The sequence below is a fragment of the Mustela erminea genome, chromosome 11 (assembly GCF_009829155.1).
Source record: "Mustela erminea isolate mMusErm1 chromosome 11, mMusErm1.Pri, whole genome shotgun sequence".
Taxonomy (NCBI): Eukaryota; Metazoa; Chordata; class Mammalia; order Carnivora; family Mustelidae; genus Mustela; species Mustela erminea.
This window is the reverse complement of record NC_045624.1, coordinates 20,149,378-20,168,397: the sequence shown is the minus strand read 5'-3', so window position 1 is coordinate 20,168,397 and position 19,020 is coordinate 20,149,378. Positions and strand designations below refer to the sequence as shown.

Genomic DNA, 19,020 nt, shown 5'->3' with positions numbered 1-19,020 from the left:
CCAAGGTGTTTCCCTAATCACCTGCCCCTTGCCTCCCCTAGTCCTCCTCCTGCACCACCCCGTCCCCCATCCCCTGCTGCCCTACCTCTATATACTAGCTCTTCCAGTGTTCAGAGATGAGGGCAGGGAAACCAGCCATTCCCTGTCTGCCCTAGGAGTCCTGATGAATGAGGAGCCAGAAGGGAGTCCAGGTGCCCAGTCTGTGATAACCTCAAGTCCAGTGGGTCTTAGCTCAAGCACACTAAAACTCCTTCCCTGCAGCAGAAGTAGAGTACAGAGGAAAATGCACTCAGCCCTACAGAGGCTGCCCAGCTCTGTTAACTGGGGTGGACGGGCTCCTGGCTCTTCAGTCTCCTGGAGGGCAGCACCGGCAAGTATAAAGGGAAAGCTCAGGCTTAGTATTGTCCGAGGGGCTTCCAAATGGACAGGGGGCATGTGTGACAGGCTGTCCTGGGGAGCTGGTGCCCAGAGCTCAACCAGCCTTCAGCTACCAAAGTGGGAATAATAGTGATGATAATGATGGAGAGAGCTCCCACAAGTTCCTGAAAGCCTACTACATGCTAGGCCCTTTACATAGCTCACCTTTCATCCTAAAAGCCCTGAAAGGTGGTCATTATCATTTGCATTTGACACATGAAGAAATCGAAGTGCCACCTGCATGAGAGATTTGGTCCGGGGGCAGGGCTGGTGAGTGGGCAAAGGGTCTGGATGGAAACCCAAGTTCATGGCCTATTTGGGACCACCCTGTGCGCTCCCTCCTGCATACATTTTAGCCTTTGTGTCACCCCATCTGAGAAATGTCAGGTCACTGTCATTTTCTCTCTTGGGGAGGTGACTGGACTCAATCACATTCAGGTGTTAGAGATTTTATGCCTATATGAGTGACCACTTGGAAACATGTCTGTTGGAAAAGGAGGGGGCTCCCCTGCCTACTCTTTCTTTGGGGTGGGTTGACTGTGTCTGGGGCCTCATGTACCTCAAGAGGCTCAGGATAGATGTTGTAAGACGGCTCTTGTCCCAACCTCCACCAGGCTGGAACTAAGGCAGATTAAGCCAAGGCATCCACGGGGCTACAGGGCAGTTCTGGGCTCCTACTGTCGCCCCCACCTCCCCATTCAGTCCTCAAACCGTAGCGAGCCCTTTTGCCTTCTCAGGCTCATTTTGGAACCTAAGGAGTCAGGTATATGTTTTCCACGGACAGGACCAGAAGATAAAGATTGTCTCTTGCCCCCACAGAGAGCTCCATGTCCCTCATGAGAAGAGGGGCTACAGAAAACATCACCGGAGGAACTGACAGAGTGTTCACTTGGCTCCCTGGCCACCGTGCCGTGTGATGCCGCGAAGCCATTCACTGGGTTTCGGTTGGCTTCTCAGGAGAAAAGGCTGCAGGACAGAGGTGTCCCCAACAAGCCTTGAAGGCTTTTCCAGTTCTGGGGTTTTGTGATGTTAAGGGGGAAGCCAGGGTCCCAACACCTGGGGGAGTGTAGGGGGCTGGGTCCCTCCAGTACTGCGACAGTAAAATGGAGATGTTCTGCCTTACAGGGAAGGAAGTGAGAAGTGGGAGCATTTCAGTGAGGCCACGCTGGAACCTTCTAGACCAGCTCCAGACAAATGGGAAGGCTTCTGTCTGAGTGACCTCAGGTGAAACACTGCAACAGCCTTCCTCTTTTTCCGAGTGTCTGAGACAGCTCCGTTTCCTGCCATTCACTCTTAGGGCCCTGCTTCAAGTTCCCTCTCCCAGGAGCTATCAGAACAGCCCGGTCTGGGTGCCAGGAGCAAACGTCCAAATGGGCTTGTCACAGTGTCAGCCATCCAGACACAAATGGTAGCATACAGCCCTGTCCCCTGCAGGGGTGGGAAGAATGACACCAGATGGTCCTGTCACCTCAAGCGGACCTCAGGAGAGGCTTTCCCTGGATCCAGAGCCCAGAGGCTCAGAATCGTTCTCACAGGAGCCCAGCGGGGACAGAAACCAACTCCGCGGCTGTACTTCTGTGAGATGGAGTCTGCAGAAGCCTGAGATTGCCAGACTTCACATGGGCTGCCCTCAGAACCCCCCTGGGAGGCAGGCTGTGGATGGGAGGGACACTGAGGCCCAAAGAAACAGTATTGGTCCCCCATCACACAGCGGGTCCCAGCAGAGGCTCCATAGAGTTCGGGATCCCGGCCCCAAGTGGTGTGAACCTGGCTTGGACCACAGTACCACCGTCCCTTCGAACCGAACTTCCCCGGGCAAATGTCAACATGGTAAGAATCCCAGTCACAAAGGGACCCTCTCACCAGTCCCATCCCAACAGACGCACTGGACCAGCTCTGCCTCACAACCCCGAGCACGGAGCTTAAAGAGAAACCTGAAGGACAAGGAAAGGAACAGGTTACCAAGCCTCCTCTGTTTGTCCCTTTGCCACTCTGGGAAGACTTCGCTGACCACTGCTGGAAACGACAACTCTCTTGCTTTGACGAGGTCTTCAGACCCCGCTTACTCTGCCCCATTTCCTTTCGTCCCAAAACATACTATGTGATTTATCCGGGATGATGGCTGCTTCTTTGCTGTGTCCTCTTGCGAAAACTGCAAGCCCCTACTTGACACTTGGGTCCCTAAGGCCGAGGATAGCGAGCTCCTGGCCCCTGGCAGATGCTTAGGGAACATATGTTCAGTGAATGCATGAATCATTGGGTAGGCCGGGGTAGTGGTTTACAAAGCAAGAATGCCCTCGCCACTTGGCTGCTGGCTTATGCTGGAAGGAGCCACGCAGAGCTGCCCCAGCTGGCCCTGCCTTCCGAAGAACTCCAAGCAGCAGGTGGACCCACCTCCAGACCCAGGTCCTCGGCCCCCACAGGTATCTTGTCCAGGATCACAGCTAGGACTGAGTGTCACTAGCTCGTGGGAGTGTCCCCTGGAAGACCCACTGTCACAGGAGTCAGTGAAACCACAAATGCCATGAAGGATGGCTTCGGCCCAGACACAGCGCACGTGCATCTCCAGAGCAGAAGCGAGTGTTTGAGGTCTCTAGCTTCCAGGCAGGGGAGGGCAGCTGCGTGAAGTGGCCGAGATGCTGAATCTGCCACTTGCTCCGGGGCCTAGCGAGGAGACTAGCCTTGCGTGGGGGACAGCTGCTTCTTCCCTGGTGGGAGGCTGCTCCAGGGCCTCCGAGGACAGCTCAGCTCTGCCGCCTCATCTCCTCATTCATCTGCCTCGCTGACATTTTTTCTCACTTCCCTCCCCTCGCTCTGGCAGGTTTTTATCACAGCAGCTGCGGTGTGTACTGACATTCCCTTGGGAGCACGGGAGTCGTAGTAAATACACACCGTGTACATACATGCAGATCCGTACAGAGCAGGAAGGAGGCCAATGCAAGACAGGTGGGCAGGGACAGACGCAGGAGGAGGGGTGTGTGTGTGTGTGCGTGCACATACACGTGCACATATGAACACACATGTGTGTGCACACACAGAAACACACATGCACACACACACAGAAAAACATGCACACAAATGAACACACACGTGCACACGCACATGAATGCACACACACACATGCACGGACGCATTCTATGGAGATATCCAGCTGTACACTCACTCCGACACACCGAGGAGAAGTGTATATGGAAAGTGAAAGCCTCGCTGGGTTAGATATAAAGAGGAACTCGCATACTCCTAATAGAGGAAATAATATCCTGGGTTGGAATTATTCAACTTGAAAAAATCATGGTAGGCTGGAAGTTCCCTCACTTCTATATGCCGAGCCAAGCTCTTTCCACAGGCATTATCTCATTTGGTCTTCATCAGTGCCCTAGGAGAGCGATACCATTTACTACATTCCCATTTCACAGACCACAGACTGAGGTGTGGGGCATCTCTCCCAGGGCCTCACCTATCACCGTCCATTCCCCGTTCCACGCAGTCCTTCTGGATCCCCGGCAACACCGAGTATGTGTTTGCCTCTCGTGGCCTCTGAGCTAGCCGTTCCTTCTCCCTGGAGGAGGATTTGTCCCCAGCTGCCTCCTGCCACTTGGCCTTATCCTTCTTTCTGCTGGACGGTTCCCTTCTTGGGAGGCTTTCTCTGACACCCTTCTTGAAAAGAGCATTCCCCACCATGTTCCCGGCCACCACCTTATTCCCTTGGAGTCTGTTAAGTTTCTCATTGCATTCACCATCCCCTGACATTCAGCATTCGTTCATTGACTCATTCGTGGTCTGAGTCTCTCTCTACCTAAAATATAAGCACTATCAGGCCAGGGATTTTGTCTATCTCATCCCCCACTGAATCTCCAGTATCTGGAGAGTGGCTGACTCACAGCAGGTGCTCAATATTTGTTCATATTGAATGAAGAAATAAGGTACCAAGAGGGGTAGTAACTTGTCTGTGGTCACAGAGCCAGGAAATACATAACATTGGTGTGCATACACATGTACACACACACACACCCCCCTCACTCCATTCTCTGCCTCTACTAGTTACACCATCCTTACATTTTCCAACCCTATAATCACATGACTGGCTCCCCTGACAACCAACAACTCCTCCCCCCTTCTTTAGGGGATTTCCAAAAGTCACCTAATTAACATAAATTCAGCAGTGGTTGGAAGGAGCTTATTAAAAACAAGACACCCATTTCACTTTTATGGATCCTGAAGACTTCAGGAACTGAGGACAAAAGACCAAATATTATAAATAAAAGATTCTCCATTGCTCTCATCACTCAGGAAATTCCAAGGGTTCTGGTAGCCCAGTGGCAGAAATGGGCATGAAGACCAAATGTATGTTCTTCTTATAAGCCACAATATCACAATTAGGTATGTATGACTGGCACATCAGATCTATAATAGTTCTATTTAAGAGATAGTTAAAGTAGGCTATTTAAGCTTAAGCAGGTTTAAAGTAGGTTATTTAGGTTAAGTAGGTTTACTTAAATAAAAACACAAAGCAAAAAATAGTTCAGGACAGGGTAAAAGTTATAGCAGGGATGAACAGATGACCAAAGTTTGAGAGATACTTCCTTTGCCTGAAGGGTAGTCTTGTAATTATATGTAAGTTTGAACTTGGGAATTAAGAAACGTGAAATGGAATTTGTATCAGTCCCTCTTTTCCAATTCTGGGTCCGTGATGATAATGGGATACAATCAATAATTCATTCATTCATTCATCAAATAATTATCAAAGGCCCATTAGGTGAGATTTAGACAGATGAAGAAGACATAGGCTGCCCCCAAGTTGCTGACAGTCTGGTAGGAGAGAAAGACAAGGAGAGAAAGCCAGCCCTGGGTGAGAAGCGTGACCAAAGAGGTGTCTAAGCAGACGTCAGCAATCACTCATTGTAGATGGGGACAGCACAGCTCAATTTTGAAGCAAGGCAAAATTCGCCAGATGAGAAAGGGAGGTGTCCTCCAGGCAGAGCCCACATCACAGCTGGCCATACAGAGACCAAGCTGTAGACTCCACCCGGCAAAGCATCCTGACACAGCATACCTGACACCAACCCACCGGCTGACAGGGGCAGGAATATCCCTAGTGCATTTACCGAGCTGCCCTTGGCCCCAGCTCTACTTGGTATGCTCAGCCAACAAGGCAGCCTGTGGGTTCTTGATAGGCTTTCCACTGGGACTGAATCCCTGCTCCCGGCCCAACTCAGTCTTGACCTGAACTGTTTAAGCTCCATACCTGAGAGGTCACCCAGAATCTTGATGCCACCACCTGCCTGATTTCAAATATGGCCAATGTCCAGACATCTTGTTGCAATGTCATGAGAACAAGAGCCTCCATTTACCAAGCCCTTACTCCGTGCCAGGCTTGCTTCATGCCTGTTACATGTGCTATGTCATTTGATCCTTGGGACACTATGGGATGTTATTATTACTTCTATGCAGCAGTTGAGAACCTTAAATCTTAAAGAGATTAAGGAACTTGCCTGAGATCATGCTTAGTACATGGTGAAGCTAAGGTTCATGCTGGGACATTCTGACACCAAAGCCTGTGCACTTAACCATTGTACTATACCACCACTCCCCACAGAGAATGGGTAAACCCACTGGAGACCAGTGTTGGGCCAGCTATCAGGGGCCTTGGGACTTTATTTTGATAGCAGGTTGCCCTCCATCTCAGTGAAGAGCAGCCCCAGAGAGGATGAATGCCCTGGCCCTATCCATTCTTGCCTTCCTTTCTTTTCCTACAATCCAGAGCTCCCATCATGCCTCATTCTCCAAGCCTGGTTAGGTACTGACCATGGACCTCTCTTGGGCGAGCAGAATGCAGAGGACAAGGAGCTCAGAATCCCATCTCTGTTATCAGAGGGGGCTCCCCATGGCTTATATTTTCCATCTTTGCAAGTTCTTAAATAAAGTTCCAGGTTGAGAGATCCTGGTTTTCAGGTAAGGTAAGAAATCCTAAAATAGGTCATGCTTTGTGGAGGCAATGGGTCTTCTCCAAAGGAGTCATTCTACCAAGGAAAGCTACTTCCCCTCTATGTCTAGAGCCTCAAAAGTAGGCAGGGAGTGGGGAGTGTGGGCTCCATTGAGAAAGTGCAAGAAAGGAGAGCAAAGGAGCTGCCTCAGACCCCATCCTGGCTCCTGGGGTCAAACGTTCCTCAGTCAGCCCCACATCGGGCAATCCCCCAACCAGGGCAGCCTCAATGAAGGCACCACAATGGGTCCCAGTGTGGCTGGGTGGGGAGTCCCACACCAAGAGAAGATGTCATCATGCTCTTAGGGAGGGTGGAGCTGCTGTGGGCTGCCAACGCATAATGCACAAGCCCTGGGGGCGGCATAATGTGGTATTCATCTCCTTCCCAATGCAGAGAGGGGACAGGCGGAACAATCCAGACTCTGTCGGCAAGGTCCTCTGGGGAGTTCAGGCCTCGCTAATGAAGATGAATAAGAGATGGGATCTGCCCCTCATGGCTGCTGCCTGTGTCACATACATATTTATGGACTGGAGGGACAGCTCCTGGGAATGACCCACCCCACACAGAGAGGAGAGGGGGAAGGCAGGGCGGTGCTAATCCACTCTTGAGATGGGCGTGTCTTGCCGTGGCGGAACAATCTGGGCTGTGAATTAGGGCACTCCAAGACATACTCTTAAATATGTGGAATTTTCAAGGTGATATGTATACCTTTGCCTGCTGTAGATGCATCAGTCCTGGTCTAGGCCAAGGACCCTTGAAGAACTTACTTAGTACTCAGCTGAGTTCCAGAAACAAGCTCAACTTTGCTACTTCCTACTCAGTATCAGTTAACAGTAATCCCTGCACCCTCTTGTTCTGCCCGGCTTGGCCTCATGGAATTTGCCAGAACTTTGTGCTAGAGTTATAGGTACATACAAAGGTTCAGAACACATGCTGTATCATCTCATTTCACGGACAGAGACCCGTGTTTGGAATCTCCATCCATTTGGAACTATTCTATGATGTTCCCTCAACTAAGATGTTTGGGCAACAAATCCTTGTCCACCAGAGACCTCCAGGGTCTAAGAGGGTGACCTTGGTAGGAGATGATACTTTCTGTAGGAAAATATGGATAAAAAACTTGGGCATTTGTACCATGTTTCTTCAAAAGACAGTGAATGCTGGCCTTGAATCTATACTCACCCATCACTGTGAAGTTAGTGGATTTGTTCTAGACTCCCAGATGTTTTGATATTTTAAATGTTTTATTCCGCCTTTCAGTGCACTCAACCTCAGTCCCCAAGGATTATAACCAAAAAGATACACACTGAGCCGAATAAATCCAATGCCCTCTCTGCAGCTGGCCTCCTGTAGGTTTCTACTGAGCCACAGGATAGTACTTAGCACAAGATAAATGTCTAACAGAGCCCAAGAGCCTTACCTGCCTTTCTGACATGATGTAGAGCTGCTCGTGGTCCTTGGAGAAGGCCATATCCCGGAGGACTGGGCCGGGCTCTACCACCTGCACCGTCTCATACTGGAGCGCGTTGCCCCTGGGCCCATCCACCCGTATCTGTGGAGAAGAGGGAGAGGAGAGATGATATGAGTTCAGATCCTATACTGCCCATAGTTCAGCTTCAGCCCAGAGACCCTCCCAACAGCTAAGGAAGAGGCATCGAGCTCTGCCTCCATGATGCTGAGCCCGGGCCCTGAAGAGAAGCCCCCTAGGGACCTCCTGCTGGGAAAGGCAGAGAGAAGGGAAGGCAGAAGACCCAAACCAGGCTCCACAAAGTCTTCAGAGAAGAGGATGGGGTTGGTACTGAGGAGCAGTGGCTGGGGATTGGGTGAACCATGGGTAACTGAAGCTGCTTCAGATCAGAGGGCCATCGTGTAACAGAAAGGCAATATTATTTGCTAGGTTTGTTCTCAGAAAATAAGTGGATGTAAGAATGTAGGCTGATTCTTGGGGCTGCCTGGGTGGCTCAATGGGTTAAGCCTCTGCCTTCAGCTCAGGTCATGATCTCAGGGTACTGGGATCAAGTCCCGCATCGGGCTCTCTGCTAGGGAGGGAGCTTGCTTCCTCCTCTCTCTCTCTCTCTCTCTGCTTGCCTCTCTGCCTACTTGTGATCTCTCTCTGTCAAATAAATAAAATCTTTAAAAAAAAAAAAGAATGTAGGCTGATTCTTCGAGATGGCTACCCAGTTATCATTGCCACACCTTTGAGGGGGAACCAGGCAAGGAGTCAATCCCAGAAGTTTCACACTGAGTGGGCTCATTCTGGCCATTAACTATTGGCTTCTGCTTCAGCCTTAGGAGTAGATGTAGGTCTTCAAACCTCCTGGAGGTTCTATTCATGTCCCCAGAGAAGGGGACGTGAGCATTCCAGGAAAATGCATGTTGGGCATGAGTCATCTCCAAACTTCTGAGAACACTTAGCAGAGTAGATCACCCCTGGTCCATTCGCCGGCCTTTCTAGAACTGTTTGGACAACGTGGAGACAACCAGGAGAGACTTTTGCCCACACCCCCCCAAAGTGGAGGACCAATTCTAGAAAGATGGGGGTTTCTCAATGCTGCATGGTGCTCAGTTGACCTGGGGTGCTGGCCCAGGTCTCTAGAATCAGAATCATTGCAAGTCTGGGCTCATAGGTTTGACAGAATCACTGCCCAGTACTTATAATGCCACCCACCCAAGTCAGAACCAAATATCCAGAGGGACACAGAGAGAGGCAATAGCTAGGGGGTCACCAAACTTGATTAGACGCCCCTTGTATAAGACTCTGTAAGGTACCCACAGTGTAATTTTAGAGGTTTCAGTAATGAAACTAAAGAAAAAAGTTATATTCCATATATTCCCATTATGCGTTCCTCTTACTTGTAATTTTTACTATTCAATTTTTAACCCCTCATGATATCAAGGAGAAGAGAAGTTATTCAGAGAAAATAAATTACAGAAGGGACACCACATTAATGCCAACGGATGACACCAATTCATCTGAAAAGTCTGCTGCCTCTCGTTTCTTTTGAATTCACTGAACTCTGACACTAGGTTATTTTGCAGTTTATGTGTTTGCTTTTAGGTTTGTTCCAGGCTCTGTTTGTTTTCCTCTAAAGCACGACTTTTAAGCCCTTCCTAGATGTCAGGCACTAGGAAATGGTTTTGCATGTAATTCCTTATTGGTGTAAGCCTCTCAGTCCTGTGGGGTTAGTGGTCATTTGTCCTGACATACATGGTCTCTCCAGCATCTGTTCCACCCTCTGCCACCTTAGAGGCAAGACTGGACCCACCCCCTGCTTCCCTGGGGGCAGGAGGTGCTCCCTGATGGGCAGGAGCAATTCCGTTTTATCTCACTCTGTTGCCACAATGATTAAAGAAAACAGGCCCAAGTCAATCAACATATGTACCCAGGGCAAAGCAGGAACAGTGTTTTGTGATCAGGGAAGAGAGATTGCTCCTCACCCTCTGCACATCAAAGAAACAGCTGACTCCAAGAGCTGCTGGCAGCCCTTTTGTCATAAAGAGGAGAGCTGAAGCCAGGAAAGGTTTACATACAAAGACAGAAAGAACTGGTCTTTGGTGATGTCCCTGAGTCACTGAATCAAAATGATCCCACAGCCTGCCCTCCGTCAGGACTTTCTAGTTACTCAAGTTATTTCCTTACTGTTAAAAGAATAAAAAGGCATTTTTGCAACATCAAAAGTCTTAACTGCTATACTGATACAAACAACGAGGAAAATGAGACAGAAGTGCAGTAAACAATTAGCCTGAGCTATAAAAGCTGGGGACAGAATTTGGATTCAGTTTGACTCCGAAGTCCACGTTTTTCATACGACCCCATTACATGAGACCTTGTTCCTTGGTGGGTTTCACATTCATTCACTGGGGTGTGCCACCTAGATAAAGGCAGGGGGCTGAGGTCAGCGTCTGTCTCTGGTCTATATGATGCCAGAGGCTTTTGCCAGTCATTCCTGATTTTGATGCTGAAATACTCGAGCTTGACAAATATTTATTTTAAGAACGAAGAAATAAATGAATGCAGCTAAAGCTTCCTTTTGCTAATTTCTCATGAAGCTCATGAAAACAAAACAAAACAAAACAAAACAAAAAACTAATAAAGGCATAGAAAGAGAATACTTTTAGCTCTGAAAATCAAAATGCCTCAGATTCCAATAGCCCAACTGCTTCTGTGCCCATCCCCAAGCCAGCAGATGACAATCCTGGCCAGGCCCTTCCTTCATCTGAATGAAATGAGAGTTCATGCAAAACCCATTGGGATTACTACCCAAGTCTGACTGCGTGGAGATGGCCTTGGCCCCCAGCCCAGCCAGCCTGTACCCCAGCTGTGAGTCACCTCTGGAGAGTGACAAGAGTGACACTGAGCACTCTGGCTGGTCTCCAGCCCCTCCCGGCTGCCAGCAGGAGCAGGCTCCCCCAAGGAATTCTGGGGGATATGCGTCCCAGGCGATGCCCGTGGTCTGATCCCCAAGGGAAATTGGATTCAGTGCCTTATCAATCTTCTTTATCACTGGGCCCCAGTTCCCTGCTCTTTAGCACAAGGCGATGTGGCGGATGTTGGTGGACATCAGAGGAAACCAGATGAGTGGGGGTGGGGACAGAGGGATGGACCAGGGAACACCTAGGGCAAGTTTTCACGGGCCTTCCCCAGGGAGGCAGGATAGGGTTCTTGTGCCCCCTTCCACATTCCGTCTAGGTGGGAAATCTAGTCATTGTAATGGCAGGGTTCCCTCTCCCCCTACCCCTCCCCCATCCTCAACTTATTTCAGAAAACAGAAAGGAAAGCATCCATTTCACCCATCCGCTGAAAGAATCTCACAAAGATCTTGGCTAAAAGGAGCTTGTGGTAGGACTGGCTGTATGATGGACGATCACAAAATTTAGGTAGAGCGATCCAGCTGCTGGCTGCTTTGGCCTCACATAACAGGTAGCAACAAGAACCGCTAATAGCGGAGTGACGACCGTGTGTCAGGTCTCGTGCTGGCGTCCTACACCTACCAGCTTCTCATTTAAACTACCTAACTCACGCAGTAAGCACTAATATCATCCCACTTACAGCTGAAGCACAGAGAGGTTTAGTAACTTGCTCAGGGTCACGCAGCTAGTGGATGGCATGGCCTCAACCCTTACCAAGGTCTGACCGATTCTGTCCATGCCTCCGTGTGTTTATGTACTACACCAGTGCCTGTTGAACCAAGTTTCATTTGGTTGTATAAACCCGCATCCCTTCAAGAAGGGCAAGTCATTGATGTTAAGCCAACATTGCCGTGGGAGAGTGGGAGGAAACCTGTCTGCACCTGCTACCGTTCTTGTGGGAGAGAATCATGCATATGAATGAAGATGCTGCTGCTGTAAAGTTTCCAATAACGATCCCTTATATTTTTGTTTGTTACCCTGCACAGCATTCTTAAATAACGTCGTCCCATCGGATGGTTTTAAGATATTTATGATGTTGACAACTAGCATCATTGTTCTCATTTTGCTGATGAAGAAACTGGAGAGGAGGGGGCGCGCGCTGTTCTGGGTCTTGCCCCAAAGTTTAGTGGTAAACCGAGGATAGTCAGGACTAGAATTCAGGTCTCCTGGTTCCTAGCTTGGTGCCTGCCTCTTAGCCATTTAGATTTTTCCAAAAGCCTTTGACAAGGTTCCACACGAAAAGGCATTTAAAAATAATGAGTCACTGTGGGACTTTGGGCAGTTTGACCATGGAGAAGGAACCAGCTTAGAGACAGAAAAAGACACGTTTCGGCACGGAGGAGCGGAGCCGGGGGCATTTCCCTAGCACTGGTGTTATGACTTGTTTTATTTAATATTTTGTGTAAGTGGGCTGGAGGAGGGAGCAAGAAAGTATGCAGATGATTCTGAGCTCTTCGGGCTGGCAAGAAGGCCAGCGGTAGAGATGAATTACAGAAGGGTGATGCGTTCTCAGGGCGCACTGGGGAGGGGAACTGCACAGGGGCAAAAAAGCTAGGACTGTGCATCTCAGCATGGCACCCAGGACATGGCCAGTGCTCACCAAGTTGATACAGACAGGTGTGGGTAGGGGTGTGGCGAGAAGGGAACTCTCGCACACTGTTGGTAAAAATGTAAATTGGTATAGTCACTATGGATAACATTATGGAGGAGCCTCAAAAATTAAAAAGAGACCTACTTTATGATCTCGCAGTCCTACTCCTGGGTATGTACCCAAAGGAAACAAAATCAGTACCTCCAAGAGATGACTACAGCAGCCCATGCTCATAGCAGCATTTTTTATAATAGCCAAGATATGGAAAGTATCTAAGTATCCATTGATGGATGAAGGGTAACACACACACACACACACACACATATGTGAATACAGGTACACACATATATGTTACACATGTATATATACAAAACATATATATGTTTATATATATGTAAATATTTTAAATATATAAAATAAAGCCTTAAAAAAGAAAGAAATCCTGCCATTTTGGACAACATGGGTGAACTTAGGGAATACTATGCTATGTGAAATCAGCCTGACACAGAAAGGCAAATATTGCATGACTCACTTGTATGTGGAATCTAAAAGAGTCAGACTCTCAGAAACAAAGCCTAGAAGGGTGGTTGCCGGGGACTTGGGGTTGGGGACAATGGGGAGATGTTGGCCAAGTGATACAAACCTTCAGTTACAAGACAAGTGAGTTCTGAAAACCTAACACAGAGCAATGTGACTAGAGTTAGTAATACTGACTTGTGTATTTGAAATTCGCTAAGAAGGTAGATCTTAAGTGATCTCACCACACCCACAAGGAAAATGGTAGCTATGTGAAGTATGGATATACTAATTAGCTTGATTGCACCAATTATGTCATAAGACATACATATATCACGTTGTATACCTTAAACATAGACAATTTTTATTTGCCACTTATGCCTTGAAAAGATGGGGAAAGATGAGTAGTTACTACATAAATGGTCAATGCCCTATAGGAAAACCCAGCCACATTCTACCAATGGGACCACGGCCCTGAGCGGATCTAGGTGAGACCACGGAATTACTCAAAGTGAGAGGCGGGACCAAGAAAGAAGTGCTCAGGTAATCACTCACGACTCCCCATACTCCACAGCAGCCTGAATAGCCAGCAACATGTCAAGCAGCGTTCAAATGGGATTTCAGGGGAAAACAGACAAACAGAAGTCATTCTCCTGGCCAAGTTCACTTGAATACAGAATATCATGTTCAGTCCACCCCTGATAAGGTAGAAACATAATCCAGATGCCTGCACCTGGAGAACAGCCTAGGAAAGATGCCTCAGGCCACAAAGACCCAGTTGAGATCAAAGGAGACGTGTTGGCCAGTGGCCCTGGTTCAGTCGCCAACACAGGGGCCACCCCGAAGCTGCTGAGGTGACAGTAAGAAGCCATGAGATTTATTACTGTACACATCAGGACAAACAAGATTTATTATTTTATGTAACGCAGATGATAGTTGTGGATCACCTAAGCAGTGAGAAAGGATAAAAATAGAAGTTGATTTTTGTTTTAAGGTAGAAAATGTAAAGAAGCTACTAATGTAAATTTAGGTGTTTAGAAGATGTTACTCTCTGAGGCTAACACCAAGGAGAACATCACATCCTGACCCCACGTGTCCCTTGAAAGAGGGACACTCCACATTCATTCATCGTCCATAGGGCATTCATGGAATGCCATGGTGTTCTAGGCTCCAAGCTAGCTTCTGGTGCTCATAGGGCATTCATGGAATGCCATGGTGTTCTAGGCTCCAAGCTAGCTTCTGGAGGAAAAAGTTGGGTCTTTGTCCTGTCTTCCAAGGAAGCCTGTCCTCTGAAGGGCTCAGACACCACACAAATAAGGCCAAGTGGAAAATGCTAGTTACGTGTGTTCATGGCCCTTGTTCCCTCTTCCCAGGAAATCTGGTCACTGACTGGAGTATAACCAGGAATTTTCAGCCTAGCCCCAAGTGAGGCTTGAGGGAGCACGCAAGCCATATGACAAAAGAGCTACCAACGTGGCACCTCCAACTCTGAGAGGGTTGAAGACAAAATCTCTTGAGTCCAATAGGAAGATTGATCTGGAATAGTGAAATTAGTGGTAAAACATTTTATAAGGACATACCCATATTGGCCAAGGGAGGTAAGAGAGGGAGAGAGATCTGTTTGTCTTCATGCACCCTGTCCTGAGGAGATTAGGTGTAATTGCTTCTCTGCGGCTGGGTGTGGCATCCCTTCAGGTCTCACCTAGGACTCGATGGAATATTCTTCTAACCAGCACCAGAGAACAGCAATGCAATGCCCATCACAAATGTGGGCCACATGTGACATTTAGCATTTTCCACTAATGGTTACATGATAAAAGAAACAGGTAAAACTGATTAATTACAATTAATTTTAATCATCTATTTTATCTAGCACGATGTACCCCAAGTATTACTACGTTCGCATGTATGCAGTATAAAAAATTGTCCGTAGATATTTTACATTCATTTCCTCACACTGGATCTTTGAGACCTGATGTGTATGCATTTTAGACTTACAGCAAACCTTAATAGGAACCAGACACACTTCAGGGGCTTAATAGTCACATGTGGCCCATGGCTGTCCTATAGGATGGCACAATTCTAGATCACTGTCTGTCATCCCTGTGTTCTGATCTGTGCTCGCCAAGCGATCCTGCTGATAATTTGGCTGCCAACTATCCTTCTACGGGTGCTCTCAGTTGAGATCTTTCTCACTCCATTCCCCGGCTGACACCCTTGTGTCTCCCGGGACCTTCGATTTATAACATGATTCATGTGTCCCAGTGTCTTCACTCTTCTGGAGCTCGCAAGCTCTAAGTCCCAACAGCTGTGTGGTCCCCGTCAGCCTGAGCAAGTTATAACGTGCAGCTGTGTGGGCTGGGCTCTGCTCTAGCCTAGCACCCGGCGAGCTTGTTTGATGTACCCCTGCCTTCTCTCTCCACTTTCTTAGGCTGCAGGCAATCTGGGCACACCTCTTGGATGCCAGGTATGCCCTATACCCCGGGGGGGGGCGGGTGGTGGCAGTCGAGAACACTTAAGAATAACTGAGAGAACCAAGCGGTCCGAAGAGATGCTACAGGGGCATAGCCCCAGAGGCTCCCTGCCTTACCAGGCAAGACTGCTGGGGGCGAAGCATGACCTGGATGGTGTGGGCTCTCAGAGGCCTGGGGGCACAGCTGACTGCAAATCACAGGCGCGAATTTCAATATTTAACAAGCAGAGAGTTATTCACAATAGCCAAACACGCAAGCAATCTAAATATCTGTTGACAGCTGAATAAAGAAAACGTGATCTATACATCACGCGGCTCTAGTGTATATATATCTGTAACACACACATACGTACATGCACACAAACAAGAGACTGTTAATTAATGAAAAAAAAAAGGGGGGGGGAATCTTGCCATTTGTAACACTGCAGGTGACTCTGGCGGGCATCATGCTAAGTGAAACAAGCCAGATACAGGAAGACACATATCGCATGATCTCACTTCTCTATGGAATCTGAAATAGACTCAGAAGCCGAGAGAGGAACGGAGGTTACCAGGGACTGGGGGGAAGGGGGCATGGGGAGATGTTGGCCAAGTGGCATCAAGTGTCAGTTTTATGGGGTACATAAATTCTAAAGATCTAATATACAGCGATGTGATCACAGTGTACACTTGAAGCTGGCTAACAGGTTGGTCTTAGGTGTTTCCATAATGTAGATGTATTATATAGATCGCAACATCCCACTGAGTCCTACACCTTAAATATATACCAAATTCATTTGTCAGATATACTTCATAAAGACGAGCGAGGCGACAGTGGGCGAGGCCACACCAGGACGAAATGACCGGGCATCCGTCGTGCCTGGACTGCGCAGGGCCCTCCATCGCAGTGTCTAGCATGCACAGTGCCATTCCCCGATGAGGCCTACCCGGGACAGGCACGTGTGCTCCCCGGGGCACACAAGGGCACCCCTCCCCCCAAGCCTGCCCCTCCCATGCCGTCTGCTGCCGGGCCTATTCCCGGGCAGCGCGGCCCCCTTCCCCTCCAGCCTGTCCACCTCTCTTCATCCCTGGCACGGTGAGCGTCTGCGCTGCCAGGCAGAGCGCTATTAAAACATCAGCAGGGTGGCCTCCGCAAAGGTCAGCCATCCGGGGAGCTCCTGGCAGCTGCTTGTTTGTTTACTGGAACATTATCTGGGCCGGGCTGTTGATTTACATCCATTGAAGGACTGAACAATAAATACAGGCTCCCAGTAGCAGGCAGATGCTCGCACTAGACCGTTCTGGCTGCCTTCTTGCTTGGAATAATCTCCCTAATGAGCAAACAGTGCCATTCATCTTTAAAGATGCAGGCAAGCCCCGGTATCCCCCCTCTCCTCTTTCCTTTCCCATCCTCCCCCAGATTTCCTGGTCCAGGTCTACCCTGCCAGATTTCTGGGCTGCGCCCAGCTCGGGGGAGGAGAGGGCGGGGTCGCATCTGGCAGACCTGGGATTGGAGCCGCAACTGGAAAGGCAGGGTGGGACAGATGTCCCCGGGACACTCTGAATTCTCCCCCGAGACCCTCAAAAGCCCAAACACAGAGGCCAGTGGAAACCCCCCTGGTGACGCGCGTGGCCCCAAGGCCAGGCCATCTTCACCGAGCTGGTGGGTGGTGGGCAGGGCTTATGGAGATGGACGCCCCACCTTCAGGCGGAGCCTGAGCCAGAGTTAGGCCTGTTTCGCTTTCAGGCAACTTTCCAAAGTTTCCAGAACCTTAAGGGGCTCCTGTGCAAGGACATGCAGACGGGTCAGTTTGCAAAACGGAGCCCGCGCTGGGGCAGGCAGGGTGCACACAAGAGGGAGCCGGCGATGGGCCGAGGGACGGAGGGCAGGGATTCAGGCTCTGCTCATCTCAAGAGCCCTGAGTACACAACTTTGGCTCTCTTAGGGGTCCTGGCTCTCTGTCCTGGCCTTGATCTGTCTCGCACTGAGGCAGAAAGAGCAGGGAGGACCCTCGGTAGGAACTGAGCGGCCAGGATCTGCTTTCCTGGGACACTGTAGGGCTGTGGTGTCTCTCAGGTGGAAAAATCACGGAACTTTTGGATCTTACTTATGCAGTTTATTCAGCTGGTCCCCCAAGACGCTAAGAGACATAACCTGGTCACTGTCACTCAGCATCTTGCCACACAGGCTGAACAGGGGGTGAAAAGGAGGAACACGGCCTCGAGTGCCAGCATCAGGCACATGGGAAGTGCTCCTCTGTTGAATGAATGAGTGAATGAATGACCTGAGAAGCTCCCTCTTGGCCCGAGTTGCCAGAGTTAGAACCATTAGACACACACACACACACACACACACACACACAAACTCACAGACACGAACACACACTCATGTGCACACACACGTTCTCTGCCTCTGCAGATGAGGCCATGTCTCAACTCCCACATGGCCTCTAGAAGTTTCTCTTTAGAAGTCTGACACAAGGTGACACAGGGCAGGTGTATGGAGGAGGAGGGACCGGGAATGGTGCGTGGGGACACCAGCATCGGATCTGAGTACTGTGGTGATTTGCTGGTTGTGCAGTTCAAAGCTCTCTAGGGAAAGGAGCCCCTACCATGTCTCCATATCCCTGGGGAAAGGCTGCCTGGTTGGTAGAGCAGTGAACAAGAGAACCTCCAAGTTCCAGCCACCCTCAGGGCCTGCAAGTTTATCCTCTGACAAGGGCAGCACCCTGGGCACCAGGCATTCTCTCACTGTCAGTATTCCTCTGACCCCTGAAAACAGAATTTCACTTGTAACTTGACGCTCCCCTGGAATGTCACTTTCTTTTTTCTTCCTTCTTTCCTTCCTTTCTCCCTCCCTCCCTCTTTCTTTCTTCCTTTCTTCCTAGATTTTATTTATTTATTTGACAGAGAGAGACACCGCAAGAGAGGAAACACAAGCAGGGGGAGTGGGAGAGGGAGAAGCAGGCTTCCCGCAGAGTAGGGAGCCTGATGTGGGGCTCGATCCCAGGACTCTGGGATCATGACCTGAGCTGAAGACAGATGCTTAACGACTGAGCCACCCAGGCGTCCCCTGGAATGTCACTTTCATTCTAAACTCACCCCCTGCCTCACTGGCATGTCCATCTCTGTTCCCGGTTCCATTTTTCTTTCTTCCACGGCACTTGTCAGTTTCTCCCATGCTATGTGATTTATTCATTTATTACAATATTGTTGGGCTCCCTTGCGAGAAGGTAAATGCCACAAGAGCGGACGTCCTTATCTTTCGTGTTCAGTGGTATATCCCAAACCCCTGAGCCATGCACATAGTAGGTGCTCGATCAATACTGGTTGGACAAATGAATGGATGGAAATGTTCACACTAGTCAGCAACGTCTTAATTTGTCTTAATTTGTCCTCCCGATGCAGAGCTCCCTTATTGCACAGCAAGGAACCCAAACGGTGGGAGGGTGTTCTCCCCAGGAGATGCAGCAGTGGGAGAGGAGCTGAGACTGTCCAGCCCAGTCTCACCAGAGTGGCCTCGAAGACATGTGGCGGCCCCTCCTCCCAGCTCCAAGTCCCAGCACTCTGGATGTGGGCTTACCCCCTGCTTCTATGTTCACACTGCGTAGGCTGCCCCAGAATAGCACAATGAGGGTGCTTTGTTTTGA

General features: G+C 49.3%; 1 protein-coding gene across 3 annotated transcripts in view; it reads right to left on the bottom strand.

Moving 5' to 3' along the window:
* PLXNA4 (plexin A4) overlaps nt 1-19,020 on the bottom strand; it is a 424,114-nt gene that overhangs the window by 147,469 nt on the left and 257,625 nt on the right. For all 3 annotated transcript variants that reach the window (XM_032305147.1, XM_032305148.1, XM_032305149.1), the window contains exon 4: nt 7,822-7,953. In XM_032305147.1, the coding sequence (XP_032161038.1) occupies nt 7,822-7,953 (132 nt within the window). The remainder of the gene's footprint in view (nt 1-7,821; nt 7,954-19,020) is intronic.